Consider the following 18,030-nt stretch of genomic DNA (forward strand, 5'->3'; position numbering starts at 1 on the left):
TTTTCCTCAGACCCGCTTTTTTTCTCAAAATCGTTAATTTTGGTCAGCAAACCATTGAACTGACTGATTAATCGTCCGAACTGTCTGAATGGTTTTGATTGTTTTTCAAATTTTTTATTTATTTTTATTTTTTTATCAAAATAGACCAACTGTTCGAATTGAATGGTTGGATAATTCGAACCAGTAACCGGACCCCTGATCGGTTTTAAAAACCATGATATTTACCGCCGTGCATTGAAAATATCTCGGACTTGTATATATTTTTTTAATGAAAAATATTTCTAATACTAGGTTGCAAGAGACGGTGTCAGCACGGTATTGTGAAATCCGATTCTTAGGATTTAAAGACAAATGGCTGTAAGTGAAAGAGAAAAGTGGGAAGAGTTTAAAGAAATGGAAAATTTAAGATAAAGGTGGACTATAGTGATTGGTCATGAAGTTAATAAAAAGTATGAAAGAGAAAAACATAAAAAAAGGAGAGATCACATACCTAAGCTCACATGGTGGATTGAATTTTACAAAACTTCAAAAAGTATATAAAAATCATGAACAAAGCGACATCACCATCTCCCTAATATAATATAGATAAGCCGTCTTACCTGTGTCACCATTTAAGAGGACTGAAACTTCAACACCCTAACATTTAAATGTAAATGCATGGAAAAAGAACAGAACAGCAGGTACTTTTATTGACCAGGGTGTCCTTAATGCATTACACTTTTTGTAGATGCATTGGTCCAAAAGATCCATAGCTACTTTGTTTTCTTAGCATTATTTAAGTGTTTCTTTACTCTATGCAACTTTACACTGTGTTTGGATGTACAGAGTGGTAGAAATAAAAAAAATAAATAAATTTAAAAATGTAACAAAAATGAGAATTTTTTTCACTCTCTTTGATATTTTTATTTTATTGTGAAAAGGTGCAGAAAGTAGATGAAAACAATAGAGAGTGAGAAGAAGAAAAATTGATCCCACCCTCTCTTAAAAGAAAATATCTATTTTCTCTTTCTTTCTATTTTATTTTCTTCTCTGTTTTTCTCTGCAATCAAATATAGTTTTAGGCTTCTCAGTCTTAAAGAAAAACTTTCTTACATGATATCCTATATTCTTGTAATATGGAAAGATTAAGAGGGTAATCCCTCAATAGTTCTTTATACGAAACAGAATAAAGAGCAAACAACATATGACAGAGAGAGAGAGAGATTATACACATTTTGCTTTGAGTCATTAGTGGCATGCCTAATTGACGGTTATGCTCAATGAATTTTTAGCCATGAAATAGGTTGTTTCTCTGCTCAACATTCAACAGAACCCCCTCCATTAATGAGAATCAATCAGGGCATCAAACTTTGGCTTAATATTTGCTAGAAAAGGAACTTTGTTTCTAGTGGTTTTGTTTTGTTTTTTTTTTTTTTTGTAAAAGTTTCTGGTGGGGTTTGGATCATAATTAGTAAATACGTTGTACAACATAAATACAATGCAGAAAATATTTATTTACAATTTGGAATCGATTACAAAGAATACAACAAATAGTTTGATCAAATAAATGAATACAGTATAAAATTTGTCAAATACAAATTCATGTTTACATTTTCACTTAGTCATATTTTATAAGGAAATGTGTATAATTTATCAAATGTATGAATATGTAAAAAAAAAATAAATATAATTTTAAAACTTTAAGATATTCAAAACTAGAATTTCTTGAATTTTTAGTCCCATATTTCCAAAATCCAAATTATTTGCCTATTATATGTTTTCCTCAAGTATTTGATTTATGAAAAAAATATGCAGCTTGGGACTTGTTTTTTCAGTAGCATATACATGAATTTGTGCTCCAAACTATCCTCAACTTAATTGAACTAAGCCTTGTCCTTAGGGGTGTCATTTGAACTGGGTTTGGTCTGATTCGACCTGGTCCAATATGAGTTCATTACAGATGTACCAAGTCCAATCCAATTTGATTTTGGACCATTTTGGATCTGTCCAATTCAGTGTTTGGACCATCCAATATGTTGAAATTAGTTTTAGTTCAGATCGGTTCCAACTCAAACCAGATCCATTGGCACCTGTATTCTTATATAACTGGAAATTGATTGAATCTGACCCAACCCAACATAAACCTATTATGGATGGACCAGGTCCAATCCAATCCAGTAAATACTATGGACCATTAAGTCTGGACTGGTCCAATCAATATGTGTTATTGATTTCGATTTAGATGGATCCAACCCAAAACTAGTCTATTAACACCCCCTATGCATGAGATAGATTTCATCTTCCATTATACTCTGTTCAATGTCATGTCCATCAAATTATCAACCCTTAGACCAATTTTCATTCCTTCAAATTTCAATTCATGTCTGTTTTTTAATCTACCCTTAAGTCCTGTATCAAATAACTAAAAGGAAAAAGTGTAAGAGATTTGAATCCCTCTTGTAAATCCTTCTTTTTTTCCCGATTAATCAATAAATGAAAAAGGGGGCTGCACACAACGCCGGGGGTGGGGGGTTAGCACATCCCTACAAATCAGAACAGGAGATAGCACTTAGAACTCCAGGAATGAAGGAAAAGGATACATCATTTGAGTGTGCGAAGTTAGCTAGCCAATTTCAAATCTCCCTCTATGATGAATAACCCACCTTTGCTTCCCAAACAGCCCACGCTTCAACTAGATTAATGGATGAATAACCCACTTTTGCAAGCCTTGCTATCCAAGATCTGGCCATTATAATCTCTAACCACACAAGCTATAGTGCAATGACCATTGATGCAGGAAGCATCAAAGTTAATCTTGATCTGATCCAGATTCGGACTTATCCACCTAACTGGAAATTATTGTTTATCATTTACCCCACTCAGGTCTATCTCTATATTAGGCATAAATTCCAAAAAAAAAAGAGTTTCTAGCACCATCAAGGCATCAATGATAATAGCAGGGGGAATATTCTTTTTGCTAAAAACACTACCATTACGGTTCTTCCACAAGTGCCACAACAAGACGGCACATTTTTCCTTTTTAAATGGCTCCATTGTATTTCTCCCCTCATCACAGTCCAGGGACTTCCACCGATCTAGAACTGAGTTGTTAGACTCCACAGGCCCAGCAAGGGATTCACAAGTGGTAAACCACACTTTCTTGGCCAAGGTGCAATTCATAAATATGTGATTAACATCCTCTTTTTCGCCGCAAATGCTGCAAGAGCCATCAATATCAAAGTCGTTTATGAGAAGTCTTTTTTTTTTGTAGAAATCTTGACATAAAAACTATGTTTGGTTTGAAAGAAAAAATAGGAAAAGGAAAGGAAAGACAGGGAAATCAATACAAGATTTGTAAAGATCTTCCTACCTTTCCTTTCCTTTCCCTACATTTTCCTTCAAACCAAATATAACCTAAGGAAAAAATATATAAAAAACTTAATTTTTGGAGGGGTTTTCAAACCCTAGACTTTGTTAATTTCAATCAACACCCTGTTAGGGTTACCATTAATAACACAAGCCTCATTATAAGCCGATTTAATTGAGAATCTCCCATTCGGGTTGGGTCTCCAAACAAGCTTTATCTTCTTGGTTAAAAGAAGCAATAAACAAAGATTTTATCTTCTCCCATACTGTATTGGCAACTAAACATCTAATTAAGTCTTCCTTCCATATCTTCCTCTCCAGGTCCATAACTTCACTAACCCGAAGCTTGGGATTACTAATTCAACTAAAGTCGACCAATTTGAATAAAGGCTCCTCATCAGCCCATTGGTCAATCCAAAATCTTGTTGACTTACCATTACCTATAAACCATTCTGTACCTCTCTTTAACAAATCCCTAACTATGAGGATACCTCTACATGTCCATGATTGATTCTTCCTTTGTTTTATCTCCCAGAAATTTTCTCTTGTCAAGTACTAGCTTTCTGCTCACCACTTGAACTCACAAATTATTCATCTCATTCAATATTTTCCACCCTAGTTTTGCCAAACAGGCCTTATTCATCCAGTATAAGTTTTTAAGCCCAAGGTCACCCCAATGCTTGGAGGAACAAACTCGGTTCTAATTAACTAGGTGAAGGGGTTTTCTATCTTTACTGTTGGACCACAAGAAATCCCTTTCCTTTCTATGCAACTCCTATAAAACATCCTTAGGAATTTTGAAAGACTTCATTATATACGGAGGAATCATGTTAGAAGAGGCCTTAATGAGGGTTATTCTACCAGCAAGGCAAAGAGAGTTCCTTTCCCAACCAGCCAATTTTTCTAGTCATTTTCTCTTCCAATGAACTTGATAGTATCCTTGCCATATCTATTGTTAAAATCAAGAACCCCCAAGTATAGGCATTTTTTTTTGTCTTAAGAGGAATTCTGAGCATTCTTGACATTATTTTTCTCAACCTCGGGTGAATGTTCTTTAAATAAAATATTAGATTTAGTAAAATTTGGAGCTTGTCTTGAGGCTCTAGCAAATTTGTGAATGATTTCTTTTTTAGTAAGACAAACATGAAAGCTTGCCTTGGTAAAAATAATACAATTATCTACAAATTGCAAATAAGGATAGAAGAGCCATGTCTAGAAACCCTATAGCCAATAGGACTATCTAGGTTAGAGGCCTCCTTCATCAAATTCTTTGTAAGTGCTTCCACACACAAGACAAAAATATAAGGTGAAAGAGGGTCACCTTGCCTAATGCCACGACTTGGAGCGATCTCCCTCACAGGCACTCCATTGACTAAGATTTGATAAGCCACAATCTTAATACACTCCATTACCCAATCAACCCATATATTATGGAATCCAAATTTTCTAAGAATATTTTCTATAAAATCCTACTTTAGCTTGTCATATGCCTTTTCTATATCGATTTTACAAGCCATGATACCCATCTTGCCCTTTTTCTTTCTCATAAAGTGCATGATCTCATGAGCAATGAAAACACTATAAGTGATTTGCCTCTTTGGAATGAAATCACTCTAGAAAGGGAGATTATGTCATCAAGAAAAGGCTTTGTTTTGTTGACTTGGATTTTAGAAATTGTTTTGTAGATGACATTGCAAAAATTGATAGGCCTATAATTATTAGCTATTTTTGGGTTGGAGTTTTTTGGAATAAGAGTGATGAATGTTTTATTTAGAATTTTGTTCATCTTCCCAAAGTGGAAAAAGGCTTTAACCACACTACAAATCAAACTTCCAATTATTAGGTGTCCACGAAAGACCGAAAAACTGAACCGAACCAAAAAATGTAGTTAACTGAACTAATCAATTTGGTTTTGGTTTGGTATTTTTGAAAAACTGAAGGACCAGTTCGGTTTTCAGTTAACCTATAAAAAATCGGTGGTTAACCAAACCGACCGATATATATATATATATATTTTAATATAGGTCACATAGTTTCTATATATTATATATAAATATGTACATATACTATATTTATAATAATCTATTTATAAATGTATTGTATATATTATATATTTTTATAATATTTTATACATATATTTATATAGTATATATTATATAAAAAACCGGAAAACAAAAGATTTGAAACCGGTCAAAAATTGAAACCAACGGATCAGTTAACTAGTGGTATCGGTTTAGAGAAATGGAAAACCTGGTGATACCAATTCGATTTGCAAAAATTGCCCATGGTTTAGTTAACTAAACCATAGACACCCATACCAATTATGAGCTAATATTTTTTGAAAAATAGCACATTTAGTCCATCAAGCCCAAGTGCTTTGAGATCCTTTATACAAATTATTGTTTCATGGATCTCTTCATCAGAAATCTTCCTAATAATAGATAGAGATAACCTCAATAAATTCCTTAGGACTTCTTTATTTTCAGCTTTAAATCTTTTTTCAAAATTATTACTTAAGTATTCAAAAATATTATTATAATCACAAATCCACTCTCCATCACTTTTAACCCAATCTAGTCTTGATTTTGGGCCCAATGTACCTCCTTTCGAGCCAATATTGAAGTAAGATGCCTTTGGAGGGTAGTTTCTAAATTAAGTAGGGAAATATTAAAAGGATCATTCATTAAATTCAGTTGAACTTCCCCCCATTGTTTGAAAATTTGTTCCTTTAAATGAAAGATATTATCAAATTTCTCCTTGTTCCAAGCTTTTAAATTTTGAACAAGAATTAAAAAAAAACATTTGATGTAGCTTTCAACCCAAGCGTATATGTTTAGTTCTGTTTATGTATATTGACGGTGCCACACAAGCACCCCATTAGCAAATGCCTTATTAATTGCATTTGTATGTATCAAATTTTGCAAAAGCAAAATTCGGTTTCTATGTGTCTCTTCCATTGAAGCTTCCTGAAATGGATAGGCCTTTATTGACATTTTGCTGATGTGGTGCCTAATAGCGCCTATGTGTTATAAACGCTTTCATTAAATGTATTTCTTGATTTTGCAGTCACATAAATACAAACGTTTACCGAATAAACTTAAACAAAACCAAACACCCTCACCATCAAGACTTGCATCAACGCACCACGTTGCTTCGAACAAAAATGGCTTAGGCCTACATTAATAGCTTCTTTGGTTTGAAAGAGAAGCGGAGAATGGTCCAAAGCTTACAAAGGGGAGGTTAGTGAGGGAAGCATCAGGGCGGCCTCTCCTCCATAATTCATTAGAAAAGACCCAGTCGATTCTTTCTCTTGTAATTTTGTAAACCCTTCACCTTGTAACGAATCACAACAAATTACTTTGCCCCCAAAACTGTTAATTGGACAGCGAGATGGGCTTCTAAAAGGACAAATCTGTGCCCACACCATTCTAACAGCCTTTTACAATCTTGCATTAAGAATATGTTTATCGTAATACACGGCAAGGATGCCCTGTGCCCACAGCGCAGGTTGTCTGTGAAACGTAAACAGTAAAAAATTTGTTCCACTTGCTGTGAGAAAATCAGAAAACAAGAGAAGTTTTTTTAACGAACCAACTATTCGTGTTTTTTTTTTTGATGTTATGGTTTGAACTTTGAACTTTGAGGTTAGATTAACAAAAAGGATTTGAACTTTGAACTGTAAACTTCTGTCAACTTTACTGTTTTTTAATGTTTTAAAGGAAATATACCTACAATGTAAACTTCTACCAACTGTAAGTATAAAGCATGTTAGCAAAGTCTTTTTTTTTTTGGGGGGTAAACAATTTGCTTTTGTTATTTTTCGTGATTTGGTTCGTTTTCTTTGGAAGAAAGCTCTCGCTGGTTTCGTTTTCAGACACCCTTTTCACACTCCATTTTGCTTTAGTTTTCTCCTTTTATTTATTTATTTTTTCAATTTTATTTTTTATGGCTTTTTTGTTGGTTGGTGAGCTGATTCCTAGCTGCCATATGTTGACTTCTCTGCGAGCATGGAATGCAGGTCGCTCCATGGTTTCTGAAGTCCTTTTGGATTCTGGGTCTCCATTGAAAACCCTCCAGAATTGTTTTCTGCGTGTACGGGACAAGATTCTATTGAACTCGACCGTGAAGATAAAAGGTGAGATTTTTCATTTTTTTTTCTAAAATTTGATACATAAACTTGAAAATTGGATTTAGAGGGTCTGAATATGAATTTTCTGAAATTGGGTTATCAAGAAAGCTGAAAATTATACTATCTAAGGTTACTTTAATCCAAAATTGGATGGACTGATAAAAGAAAATTCAAATTTTGGTAGAACATAGATATTTGAAGAAAAACCCCAAAATAGGATCTATTTCCATGAACCTTTAGAAAATTAGGTTGGTGGTTTTCTTCAAGACTGATGAAGAAGTTGGCCGAGGGTTAAGAAGTCGTTTGATTATTTATTTGTTACTTTCTTCCGGTGAAGAAGAAAAAAAATATGCTTTGTATGTGAGTTTCAGCTTGCATTGCATAGGTAATTCTGAATTTCCATATTTTATAATTTTTTGTTGTTCTTTCATGGGTGCTTGAAGAAGACAATCATCTTTTTTCTTCTATGATTTTCTTCTTATTTCACTGAGTTTTTTTGGCCATTCGGTGTACTATATTACATACTTTTTTCAAGTCTACGTTATTTTTGTTATATGGTTTTGAGGTTTTCTCCTTTTGTACCTGTGGATTTGCAGAGGGGAAGTTAGCTTTGTAATTTTTGTTCTTGTCGGGATGAAGTGTTTCTATTTTATAAGTGGGGAGAAGAAGGATGAAGCGAAGACTTCAAAGTCCATTTCGACTAGGTCCTTTGCTTCAACTGATCGTGAGGTGATCAGATCTGGATCTGAGTTAAATTCAGAGAACATCTCAGAAATGAGCGTCGAATCAATGGGGAGGGTCCCATTTTCAAGTTTGTCTCAGAGGCCAACCAATCTCAGAGTGTTCACATTCTCGGAGATGAAGGCAGCAACAAAGAGTTTCAGCCGCTCCCTCATGGTGGGAGAGGGTGGTTTTGGATGTGTCTACAGGGGTATGATTAAGGACTCAGAAGATCCAAACGTCAGACTTGATGTTGCTGTTAAACAGCTGAGCAGAAGAGGATTGCAGGCAAGATTTCTTCCTGGTTTTCCTTCCTTTTAAAGTACTAAAGAATTTAAGATATGCCTCTATATGTAATGTAGATAGTACCTGATTACTACCTGTTTCCAAAGGAACCTGAAATATCAAACTTGGAAAAAAAAGGTCAGATGCTGGATAGTTGATTGAAAGAAATGTTTTTGGGGCAATCATGTACATTAGTTGGTAAAGGCCACGATGGAAATGGAACCATAAAGTGGATCCAGGTTGCCATCGTACTGTCCAGGCTCGGCCCCTGTGAAGATTGGTAATATAGGTTCAAATCCTTGAAGATGTTCAGGTGTCTGTCAGCTGGTAGTTGCTTTAAGATGTTTTATCTTTTGAAGCTAGTTATGATATTCTGACCTATGGCTACTGCAACCATCTGGGGTCTTGGGAGGGGTGGGCTGCATATGGACCTGTCCTTGAGCATTTTCTTTTATAAAGTAGATCAAACCAGGCCCAAGGTTTTACCATTAAACCAAGCAATGGCCCCTTGTAGTGTTTACTTAATTCATCAATGGAAACGCTTCCTGCTTTATGGTTTCGGATACTTTTGAGCCTGGTTCGATTGACTTAAAAGTTTTGTCAAGACCAACTGAAAATAAAATTAGCATGTTCAGAATATTCTTTTTCCTTGGACAAAGAGAAAGAAAAATGCATAAACTAGTTTGTTCCTTCTTAATTAGAGTGTCTTTACCCGGCTATCCAGGGTCTTGGGATGGATGCACTGGATATGGACCTGGTCTTTGGGATTTTCTTGCATGAAGTTTCTGTTCTCAGACTTGAACCCACATTCCTGTACTTTTCAGCCACAAAGAATGACACTTTCTATTTTGTTGTTAATTTATCAATGAAAGTGTTTCTTGCTTCATAGTTTCTGATGTATTTGTGCTGGATTTGATCTTCTTAAAATTTTGTTAGGACCAGCTGTAAAAAAACATGTGTGGAATATGATTTTTTGGGGTTTGGGAAAGTGGAAACTGTTTTCCTATCTCAATTCCCTTCCTGAAGAAAATAATGATCATGTCATGATGATGATGATAACTAGTAATTACACAATTTTTCTCTTTAAATATTAAGCTTTATTTGGAATACTTTACTTATCATTACACCTCTTATCAAACAGGGGCACAAAGAATGGGTGACAGAAGTAAATGTCCTTGGAGTGGTTGAACACCCAAACCTTGTTAAATTGATAGGCTATTGTGCTGAGGATGATGAAAGAGGGATACAGAGGCTTTTGGTTTATGAATATATGCCAAACAGAAGTGTGGAAGACCATTTATCAGGTCGGTCACCTACACCTCTTCCATGGGCTAAGAGACTGAGAATAGCACAAGATGCTGCGCGTGGTTTAACATACCTCCATGAAGAAATGGATTTTCAGGTATTTCCATTTTCTCCCTGTGGCATCTCTTATAAAATTTTGTTAGGTTGGGTGATTATGCATTTTTGTTTAAAGATATCTTACAAAGTTGTATGTCCTTGGTGATCTTTTCTGTGTTAGTGGGGTTAGATTTTATCTGAAGTTTACTGTTTTGAACTTGCAATAGTGGCTAAAGTTTACTTGGTGATCTTTTCTGTGTTAGTGGGGTTAGATTTTATCTGAAGTTTACTGTTTTGGACTTGCAATAGTGGCTAAAGTTTACTGTGGTGCTTCATATGTGCAATGACATCTTTTATTATACTTGAAACAGATCATCTTCAGAGATTTTAAATCTTCAAATATTCTCTTGGATGAACAATGGAATGCAAAGCTTTCAGACTTTGGATTGGCCAGGCAGGGTCCTTCAGAAGGATTATCTCATGTCTCCACAGCGGTATGTTCTCAAAATTATGAATGAATACTCTGTAAGAACTATATATTCCTAGGTTATACTGAGTTACTGATTGTACATGTGACAGAAAACCATGCTAAAATGCATTTAGAAATCACAAGCAGTTTCCACCTACGATATTTCCAACAGCTTCTTCCATTTGGATAATTCTAATCATCAAGACTGGATATATGATCATACATTATATTTTAAATGTGAATAGTAGATTGGGTGGTCGTATCCATGCAACCGAGTGAATTTTTGGCCAACAAGATATTCTATTTAGAAGTGTTGATTAGTGACCTAAAATTCCTTATCTCCTCTGTTTTAGTTGTTCCTTGTCTTACACTACTGGTCCTAAGCCCAGGTAAAGGAGGGTTGTATCAGGTTGGCAGTTCAGCATAAACTTTTGCAAAAACTCTTATGTAGCTAACCCCATATAGTTGGGATAAGGCTTAAATGATGATGATGATGTGTTAAATCATCTAAAAATTGTATCTTTTGTATAAATTGGACGGGTTTGTTCATAAAAGAATTCCATTGGTCTCATCTCAAAACAGGTGGTTGGAACAATTGGATATGCAGCTCCAGAATACATCCAAACTGGCCGCCTCACAGCCAAAAGTGATGTGTGGAGCTTTGGTGTCTTCCTGTATGAGCTAATCACAGGTAGGAAGCCAGTTGACCGAAACCGCCCCAAGAGTGAACAGAAATTATTGGAATGGGTGAGGCCACACCTGTCTGACATGAAAAAGTTTAGGCATATATTGGACCCAAGGCTTGAAGGGAAGTACTCCCTCAAGTCTGCTCAGAAGCTTGCAGCTGTTGCAAACCGGTGCTTGGTGCGGCATCCAAAGACACGCCCCAAGATGAGCGAGGTGCTGGAGATGGTGAAGAAGGTTGTGGAGTCAACAGAAATGGGGAGTCCTGAACCCGCTATGAAGAGTTTGGCTCCAACAGATACTTCTGCAGAACCCAAAATAAAAGGATCCAACTTGAAGAGGCAGGTTGTGGATTCAAGAGTGGGAGAAAGTGGTTGGTCAGCTTGGCGAATGTGGAGACCAAAGCTCATAAGGACATGCTGACAGATGAGAAGATGAACAGTGAAGGTGGATTGGCACTAGTTCTGTTATACTTGGATGTAAAGGCTTACAAGAGATAAGAAGGCTCTATCTGGTTTCCCACTAATGCTGATGATGGATGTAACATTCACTGCAAATTTCTGCTTTTTGTTCAAGGCAGCATGGCAGTACGTAGAGAATAGAGAGTGGCTATTTTTTATATAAATAACAAATGAAATGAAAGATGCCTCAATCAGGGATTTGTTACTTTCTTTTGTAGTCCCAAGATGTGTATAGTAACTTATTGATCTATAGCTAAATGCATGATGCCTACTGCTAACTATTTTATTTGTGAATATATGACTTGTTTGTGATGCAAAGTAACCAGTTGTAATTTACTTGCAATTAACTTCTGTATGATCCAAAGGAAATGCCTGGGCACTTGGGCAGTTCTCTAGGAGTTTTCATTTGACCATCTAATATAGTAGTAGATTGCATAGCTAGTCTCTCAGGGACACTCAGTGAAAGGTTTTATTCCAATACAACCGTCTGTAACATGTGAAAGATTTTATGCCAGTTCACTGTCTGTAACATGTTCCCATGAATATTCCCCCAAATTGGTTTATGTATTGCAATTCAACCATAATCCAGCTTAACACACCCAAATTAGTGAATTACAGTTTTAACTGGGAACTTCGTTTTTGTCCAAACCAATAATGGACTGGAGGTCTGGGCTATTTTTGGTTTCAAGGTTAATTATTTATCGAGTGTTGCATTGAATTAGTTTGCCACATCAACTTTTCTGCATAAACGGAAACTTAAAAAGAAAAAGGTTGAACTTGAAGTGTAAACGTCATCCCAGTCCCAAGCAAACACCAAATACCATCATAGGTAGTCTTTGGCATGGTTTTCGAACCGCTGTTGATCCAGATGGTTGGACCGTTTGGCCTAGGAATCGTCCAGGCAATCAGCTCCGTTTTACCTTAAATCCAGTCTTGGTAAAAAACCGTTGAATTGGTCAACGACTTGTTGACTCAGATAGTTGAATTGTTGACTTGTTCGATTCATTCAATGGTTTTTGGCCGTTTTTATTTTAATTATTTTTTTATCTGAACGGGTCATCCATTTGAACTGAACGGTCGAGCCTCAACCCAGAAACTGGTGGTCATAATGATTCCACCCAAAGATAGAAACTGCAATTTGTATTGATCAACCAAAGGTTTTGGGTAGAACGAATATGTCTCTCACAAATTTGTTTTGATCAACCCAAAATGTTTTGCGTAGAAACAGCAGTGATACCAAGTACAGTTAATTAGTCTTAATTAGCTGCTTTTACAATGTCACAGAAGCTGAAAAGCAATTTGAAAAATGTATTGTCACATCATGTTTGGTGCAGTGTTGCATTTTGGTTGATCATTGCAAATTTGTAAAAAATGTATTTGTCACATCATTTATATTAAAAAAGTGCATTTGTGACTAATCATTGTCAAATTTTACATTTTATGTAGAAATAGCAATTTATATGGATAACTCGAAATGATCATAAAACATGTAGCACCTGTAGTAAAAAAAAAGATATGGGCGAATGATATCTTTGTTCATATCTTGTTAAACGTCAAAGTACACCTTATCAAATGCAAAAGTATTCTTTGTAAAGCATGAACCAATGAAATGTAAAACGCCTTCAGCATGATTGGTTGAGATGTAGATTTACATGCAACCAATATCAGTGAATGTACCTAGTTGAACTCTTAAAATATTTCAGATAGAAAAATCTCATAAATTTGTATTGATTAATCCAAAAGGCAACACAATACCATTATATTAAACACTCTTTCAATTAGGAATGCAAACGGATTAGATCAGATTCGAATCAGGGTATATTTGAATTCGATGCAAAGATTTGATCAAATCTGATAGGATTTGGTTTGAATTTGAATCCTATTGGTAAGTCAGATCTTTGTATCTGATCTGATCGAACTTGTTTTCTTTAAAAATTAATACATTATTAAAAAAAAATATACTAATTTAAATAAAGTAAAAACCAAAAATACAAGTATTTTTTAATTATTTTCATCATATATATATGATTTTTATAAATAAATAAATAATATAACAAATTTATAAAAATATAATGTAAAATATATTTATAAATAAATAAATAAATAACATATATATTTATAAATGTAATATATATAGGATTGGATAGGAGTGACCCGAATCCGATCCAATTTCTGATTGAATCCTATGATCTGATCCAAAAATCCGAACAGGGGTGATCCGAATTCAACCAAATAGGATCGGATCGGATCCATTTGCACCCTTACCTTCAACATATTCTGCATTCATACAAGACTTGAAGTTCAGGAAAACGACATCACAGGCCAGATTTGTGGTTTATGGATATTTAAATTCCTATATTGAATTTGATTGAAACAAAGGAATTATCTTACGTGCCCATAAATGCTGAAGAACTGACTGGCTCTTGGGTGATGAGAGCAAGACGTTCCATAAGGTCAAGAATCAAATCAGCTTCTCTTATCTAATTCTCGTGCCATTAGAAATGCAAAACTGCTGTCTCTCCATTGTGTGATTTACAGGTGATCCATCCCTATTACTTGTGTAATCCTTTCTCCAAAGATAAATTTATATGTTAAACTTGTCTGTTTTTGAATGCTGAAAGGTCAATGGATTAGAGAGAGAGAGTCTGTGTTATCCTGGGCAGCTCGTCCTTACATGGACTCGGGCTCTAGGCCTATCAGGCCTATAAGCTTTCAGCCCAGGGCTGTGCTATGGGCCTATTGCACAGCTTCAATCCAAGACAAAAGAACTAGGCCCAGGTATAGAAATTTGTTGGCCGGTCTAGCAATAATCAATTGATCACCCAACCAACTTTCAATCAAGCAGTTATACCCATGTAGGTTTCACGTATTCCAGGCCCACCCTGTAGTCAAGAATTTCCCTCAAATCATTTGCACTTTCATATCATACTTTTGCACAATTGCATTGCAAACAAATCAAGCCTTAGAACCGATATTGCTTTCGGTCTCAAAAGTGAAAATAGAAGGATACAGATTTTGGTCTCACAAGTGAAAATGGAATGGATATGGCTTTCGGTCTCAAAAGTGAAAATAGAAAGATAAGCTTTTGGTCTCAAAAGTGAAAATGGAATGGGTATGGCTTTCGGTCTCAAAAGTCTTCTTCAAGGACCTGATAACTTGGAACCTTTTAGGCTTTGTTTGTTTGTAGACTTATAATGCATCTGTTTGAAACCACGATTTTCTCTCTTACTTGATACAAAATTTATACCTTTGTCTCACTTACACTCATTGACAGTACAAATTTTGCATCCCAAAAATTGATGCAAAATTCACACCACCTTCAACTTTCTTCATATATCATCTTCCTTCCTAACTCACTCCCAAATAATTAACTTTCTTCATATATCCATTCTCTTGTATAAAATGAAAACCCCTTCAACTTTACTTTTCTCACAAACAAGTAAGATAAAGTTGATCTGAAGCAAAAATAAATCAAAATTTACACTCAGCCTATTTGCATTCCCATGCATTTACACTAGTGTAAATGAAATTCATATATGTGGATATACTTGACCAGAATGAAGAGGGGTCCAAACCCAACAATGGAGGGACCCTCTACCTGACATAAAAAAGAAAGGAAAAAGAAAAGGGAGGAAAAACATATAATGGTTTTCTGCAATCCTTCAAAGAGAATAAAGTCAATCATGCTTTAACAATCATCACATCTTGTGAAGTGGAAACTCCTTTTTTTCGCCTTTACATTCTTGCTTCCTAGTCACATGTGTCTTCCACTAGACAAGTTTCCACATGACTTTCCCCTAATGTCCTACTCATGTCATGGTCTAGTTTCTATAGAACAAGCATACTTGCTTCCTAGCCACGTATGTCTTCTACTTGACAAGCTCCTTAGGAATTTTGAAATCAGATGACTAGCCTCCTAGTCCTAGGAAGGGTAAATTACTTAAACATCCCATTGGGTTTCAATGGAAGAAAATGGGGTACAAATGACCAAGAGAATGATCAAGATAAAAGGGAGGTCGTATTTGGCCAGACAGTGAGCAATCTTGTTTCCTTCTCGCTTGATATGGGTAACCGAGGAGGTGAATTCTCTTAGGCCCTCTTTGGTTTGCAGGAATAGGGGTCTGGAATCGGAACCGGAATAGCCCATTCCTATTTCCATTCCTGCTGGAATGGTATTCCCCCGTTTGAGGGAATGACCATTCCCTGCCCTTCTCCTGGGAATGAAATCTCATTCCTGCTGATTCTAATTCCCATTCTCATTCCTGTCTCAATTAGGAGTGAGCATTATTTGGTTAAAACCAAAATATTGAACCGAAAATTTCGATTTAGAAATTCGGTTATTTCAGGTTTTAGAAATTTTGGTTTTCAGATTTAGAAATTCGGTTAACCGAAAAAACCGAATTAACTAAAATTCATTATATAATATATATATATATATATATATATATATAATATACAATATATAACATTTAATATATAATATGTTATATATTTATATTAATATATTATATAATGTATTATAATGAAATTAAATTTCATAATATATATTATAATAACATATATTTATAGGTTATAATATATAATATTATATATATATATTAATTAAATTCAGTTTTTAACCAAAATAACCAAAAACCAAACAAAAAATTTCAGTTCGGTTATTTTGGTTTTGGTTCAATTTTCATTTTTTATTTTGATTTTAAAAATTTCAGTTTATTTGATTCAACTTTTAACCGAATAAACCGAATGCTCAACCCTAGTCTCAACCAAGCAGATTATGGGAATGTATCATTCCGATTCCGACCGTGAACCAAATGAATCATTGGTAATTTACTGCAAACAATGATAATGAGGCGCACTCACCAAGGTGGTTCCTTATTCTTCACCAATAGAAAAGAGACAAGGGTAAGAGAACCACTCTCCAAAACAATGTGAGAAACGCCAACCTCTAAAGCAGAGCGAAGACTCTCCCACATGGTTAGAACTTCAATCTCCATGGGCGATAGACAATGTGCAACATGACTTGTCCATGGTTGAAGAGACCAATATCTAATGACTAATGACTTGTATCCCCTTTGACCATGAAACCATGTGATCAAGAGAAGGATCAAGATAAGGAGAGGCCTTGTATGGCCAGATAGTCAGCAATCCTGCTCCCTTCTTGCTTGACATGGGTAACTGACGAGGAGGTGAATTCTCTTAGGATCCGTTTGGTTTATAGTTGAAATTGGAATTAGAATCAAAATCCTCTAGAATTGGAATTGGAATGGTCCATTCTTATAATCTATTTGGTTTAGATAGAAATGTGAATGAGAATTAGAATCATCAGGATTTGAATTTTATTTCCAAGGGAGGGGCAGGGAATGGCCATTCCCTCAAATAGGGAAATGCCATTCTAGCAGGAATTGGGAATGAGATTCTGATTCCACTCAATTAAACAGTTGGAATCGGAATAACCCATTCGGATTTCAATTCCAGACCCTTATTCCTGCAAACCATATGGAGCCTTAGTAATTTCCGGCAAGAAACGATAATGGGTCACACTCGCCAAGGTGGTTTCTTATTGTCCACCAATTGGAAAGAGACAAGAGTAAGAGAGTCACTCTCCAAAACAATGTGAGAAACACCAACCTCCAAAGCAGAGCAAACACCCACCCACATGGCTAGCACTTCAATATCCATGAGAGAACAGACGTTGTGCAACATGAACCGTCTATAGATGAAGAGACCAATACCTAATGACTTGTATCCCCTTTAACCATGAAACCATGTGACCAAGAGAAGGATAAAGATAAGGAGAGGCCATGTTTGGCCAAAGAGTGAGCAATCATGTTTCCTTCTCATCTGACATGGGTAACAGAAGAGGAGGTGAGTTCTCTTAATAATTTCCTGTAGACGACAATGATGGATCGCACTCACCAAGGTGATTCCTTATTATCCACTACCAAGAGAGACAAGAGTAAGAGAAACACTCTCCAAAACACTATGAGAAAATGCCAACCTTCAAAGCAAAGCAGAGACCCTCCCACATGGCTAGCACTTCAATCTCCATGGGATAAAACATTTTGTATTATGATCTGTCCATAGATAAACAGACCGGTACCCAACGACTTATATCCCTTTAACCATGAGACCATGGGGAGGCTGGGGAGCTTATTAACAGAAGGGACAGAAATGATTATCTTTCCAAAGTACCCTTAATTATTAGTTCCATCTCTTAAATATATTTCTAATTTGATAAAGGTACCCTCATTTATAAACACAAAATCCAGTTTTACCACTTCAATTTTTTTCCATTTTATTTTGCTTCATGAACCTATTTTCAACTTTTCAATCACCTTAACCATGTGGCAGAGCCTTTTAAAAGTATAAAACAAAGATATTATTTTAGATGTATTTTAAAACATTTTGAATAATTTAACCTAAAGGTTAAATAGACTTTAAAAACATTTTAAATGCTACTGTAGACAATAAAATTTTTATGTGATTTAAATGGCCCATGTCCCCCCATAAACTCAAAGTTGTTCATGGGCCTTAGTGTGGGTCCTTTCTATTTGGGCCTTGTTCCATATACTCAAATTTGTACATGGGCCCTG

General features: G+C 35.4%; 1 protein-coding gene across 2 annotated transcripts; it reads left to right on the forward strand.

The window, feature by feature from the left end:
* Positions 1-7,133: 7,133 nt before the first annotated feature.
* Positions 7,134-11,752, forward strand: LOC104586354 (serine/threonine-protein kinase PCRK1-like). 2 transcript variants are annotated; one of them, XM_010243556.3, is made up of 5 exons: positions 7,134-7,480; positions 8,071-8,482; positions 9,621-9,881; positions 10,192-10,314; positions 10,872-11,752. In XM_010243556.3, the coding sequence occupies exons 2-5, from the start codon at positions 8,108-8,110 to the stop codon at positions 11,394-11,396; spliced, it is 1,284 nt and encodes a 427-aa protein (XP_010241858.1). In that variant the 5' UTR covers positions 7,134-7,480; positions 8,071-8,107; the 3' UTR covers positions 11,397-11,752. The 2 variants fall into 2 exon arrangements, with proteins under 2 accessions (XP_010241858.1, XP_088754564.1); XM_088898438.1 differs by lacking the exon at positions 7,134-7,480 and adding an exon at positions 7,662-7,859.
* The last annotated feature ends 6,278 nt before the right edge of the window (positions 11,753-18,030 follow it).

The sequence above is a fragment of the Nelumbo nucifera genome, chromosome 2, assembly GCF_055504915.1.
Source record: "Nelumbo nucifera cultivar China Antique chromosome 2, China Antique-T2T, whole genome shotgun sequence".
Classification (NCBI taxonomy): Eukaryota; Viridiplantae; Streptophyta; class Magnoliopsida; order Proteales; family Nelumbonaceae; genus Nelumbo; species Nelumbo nucifera.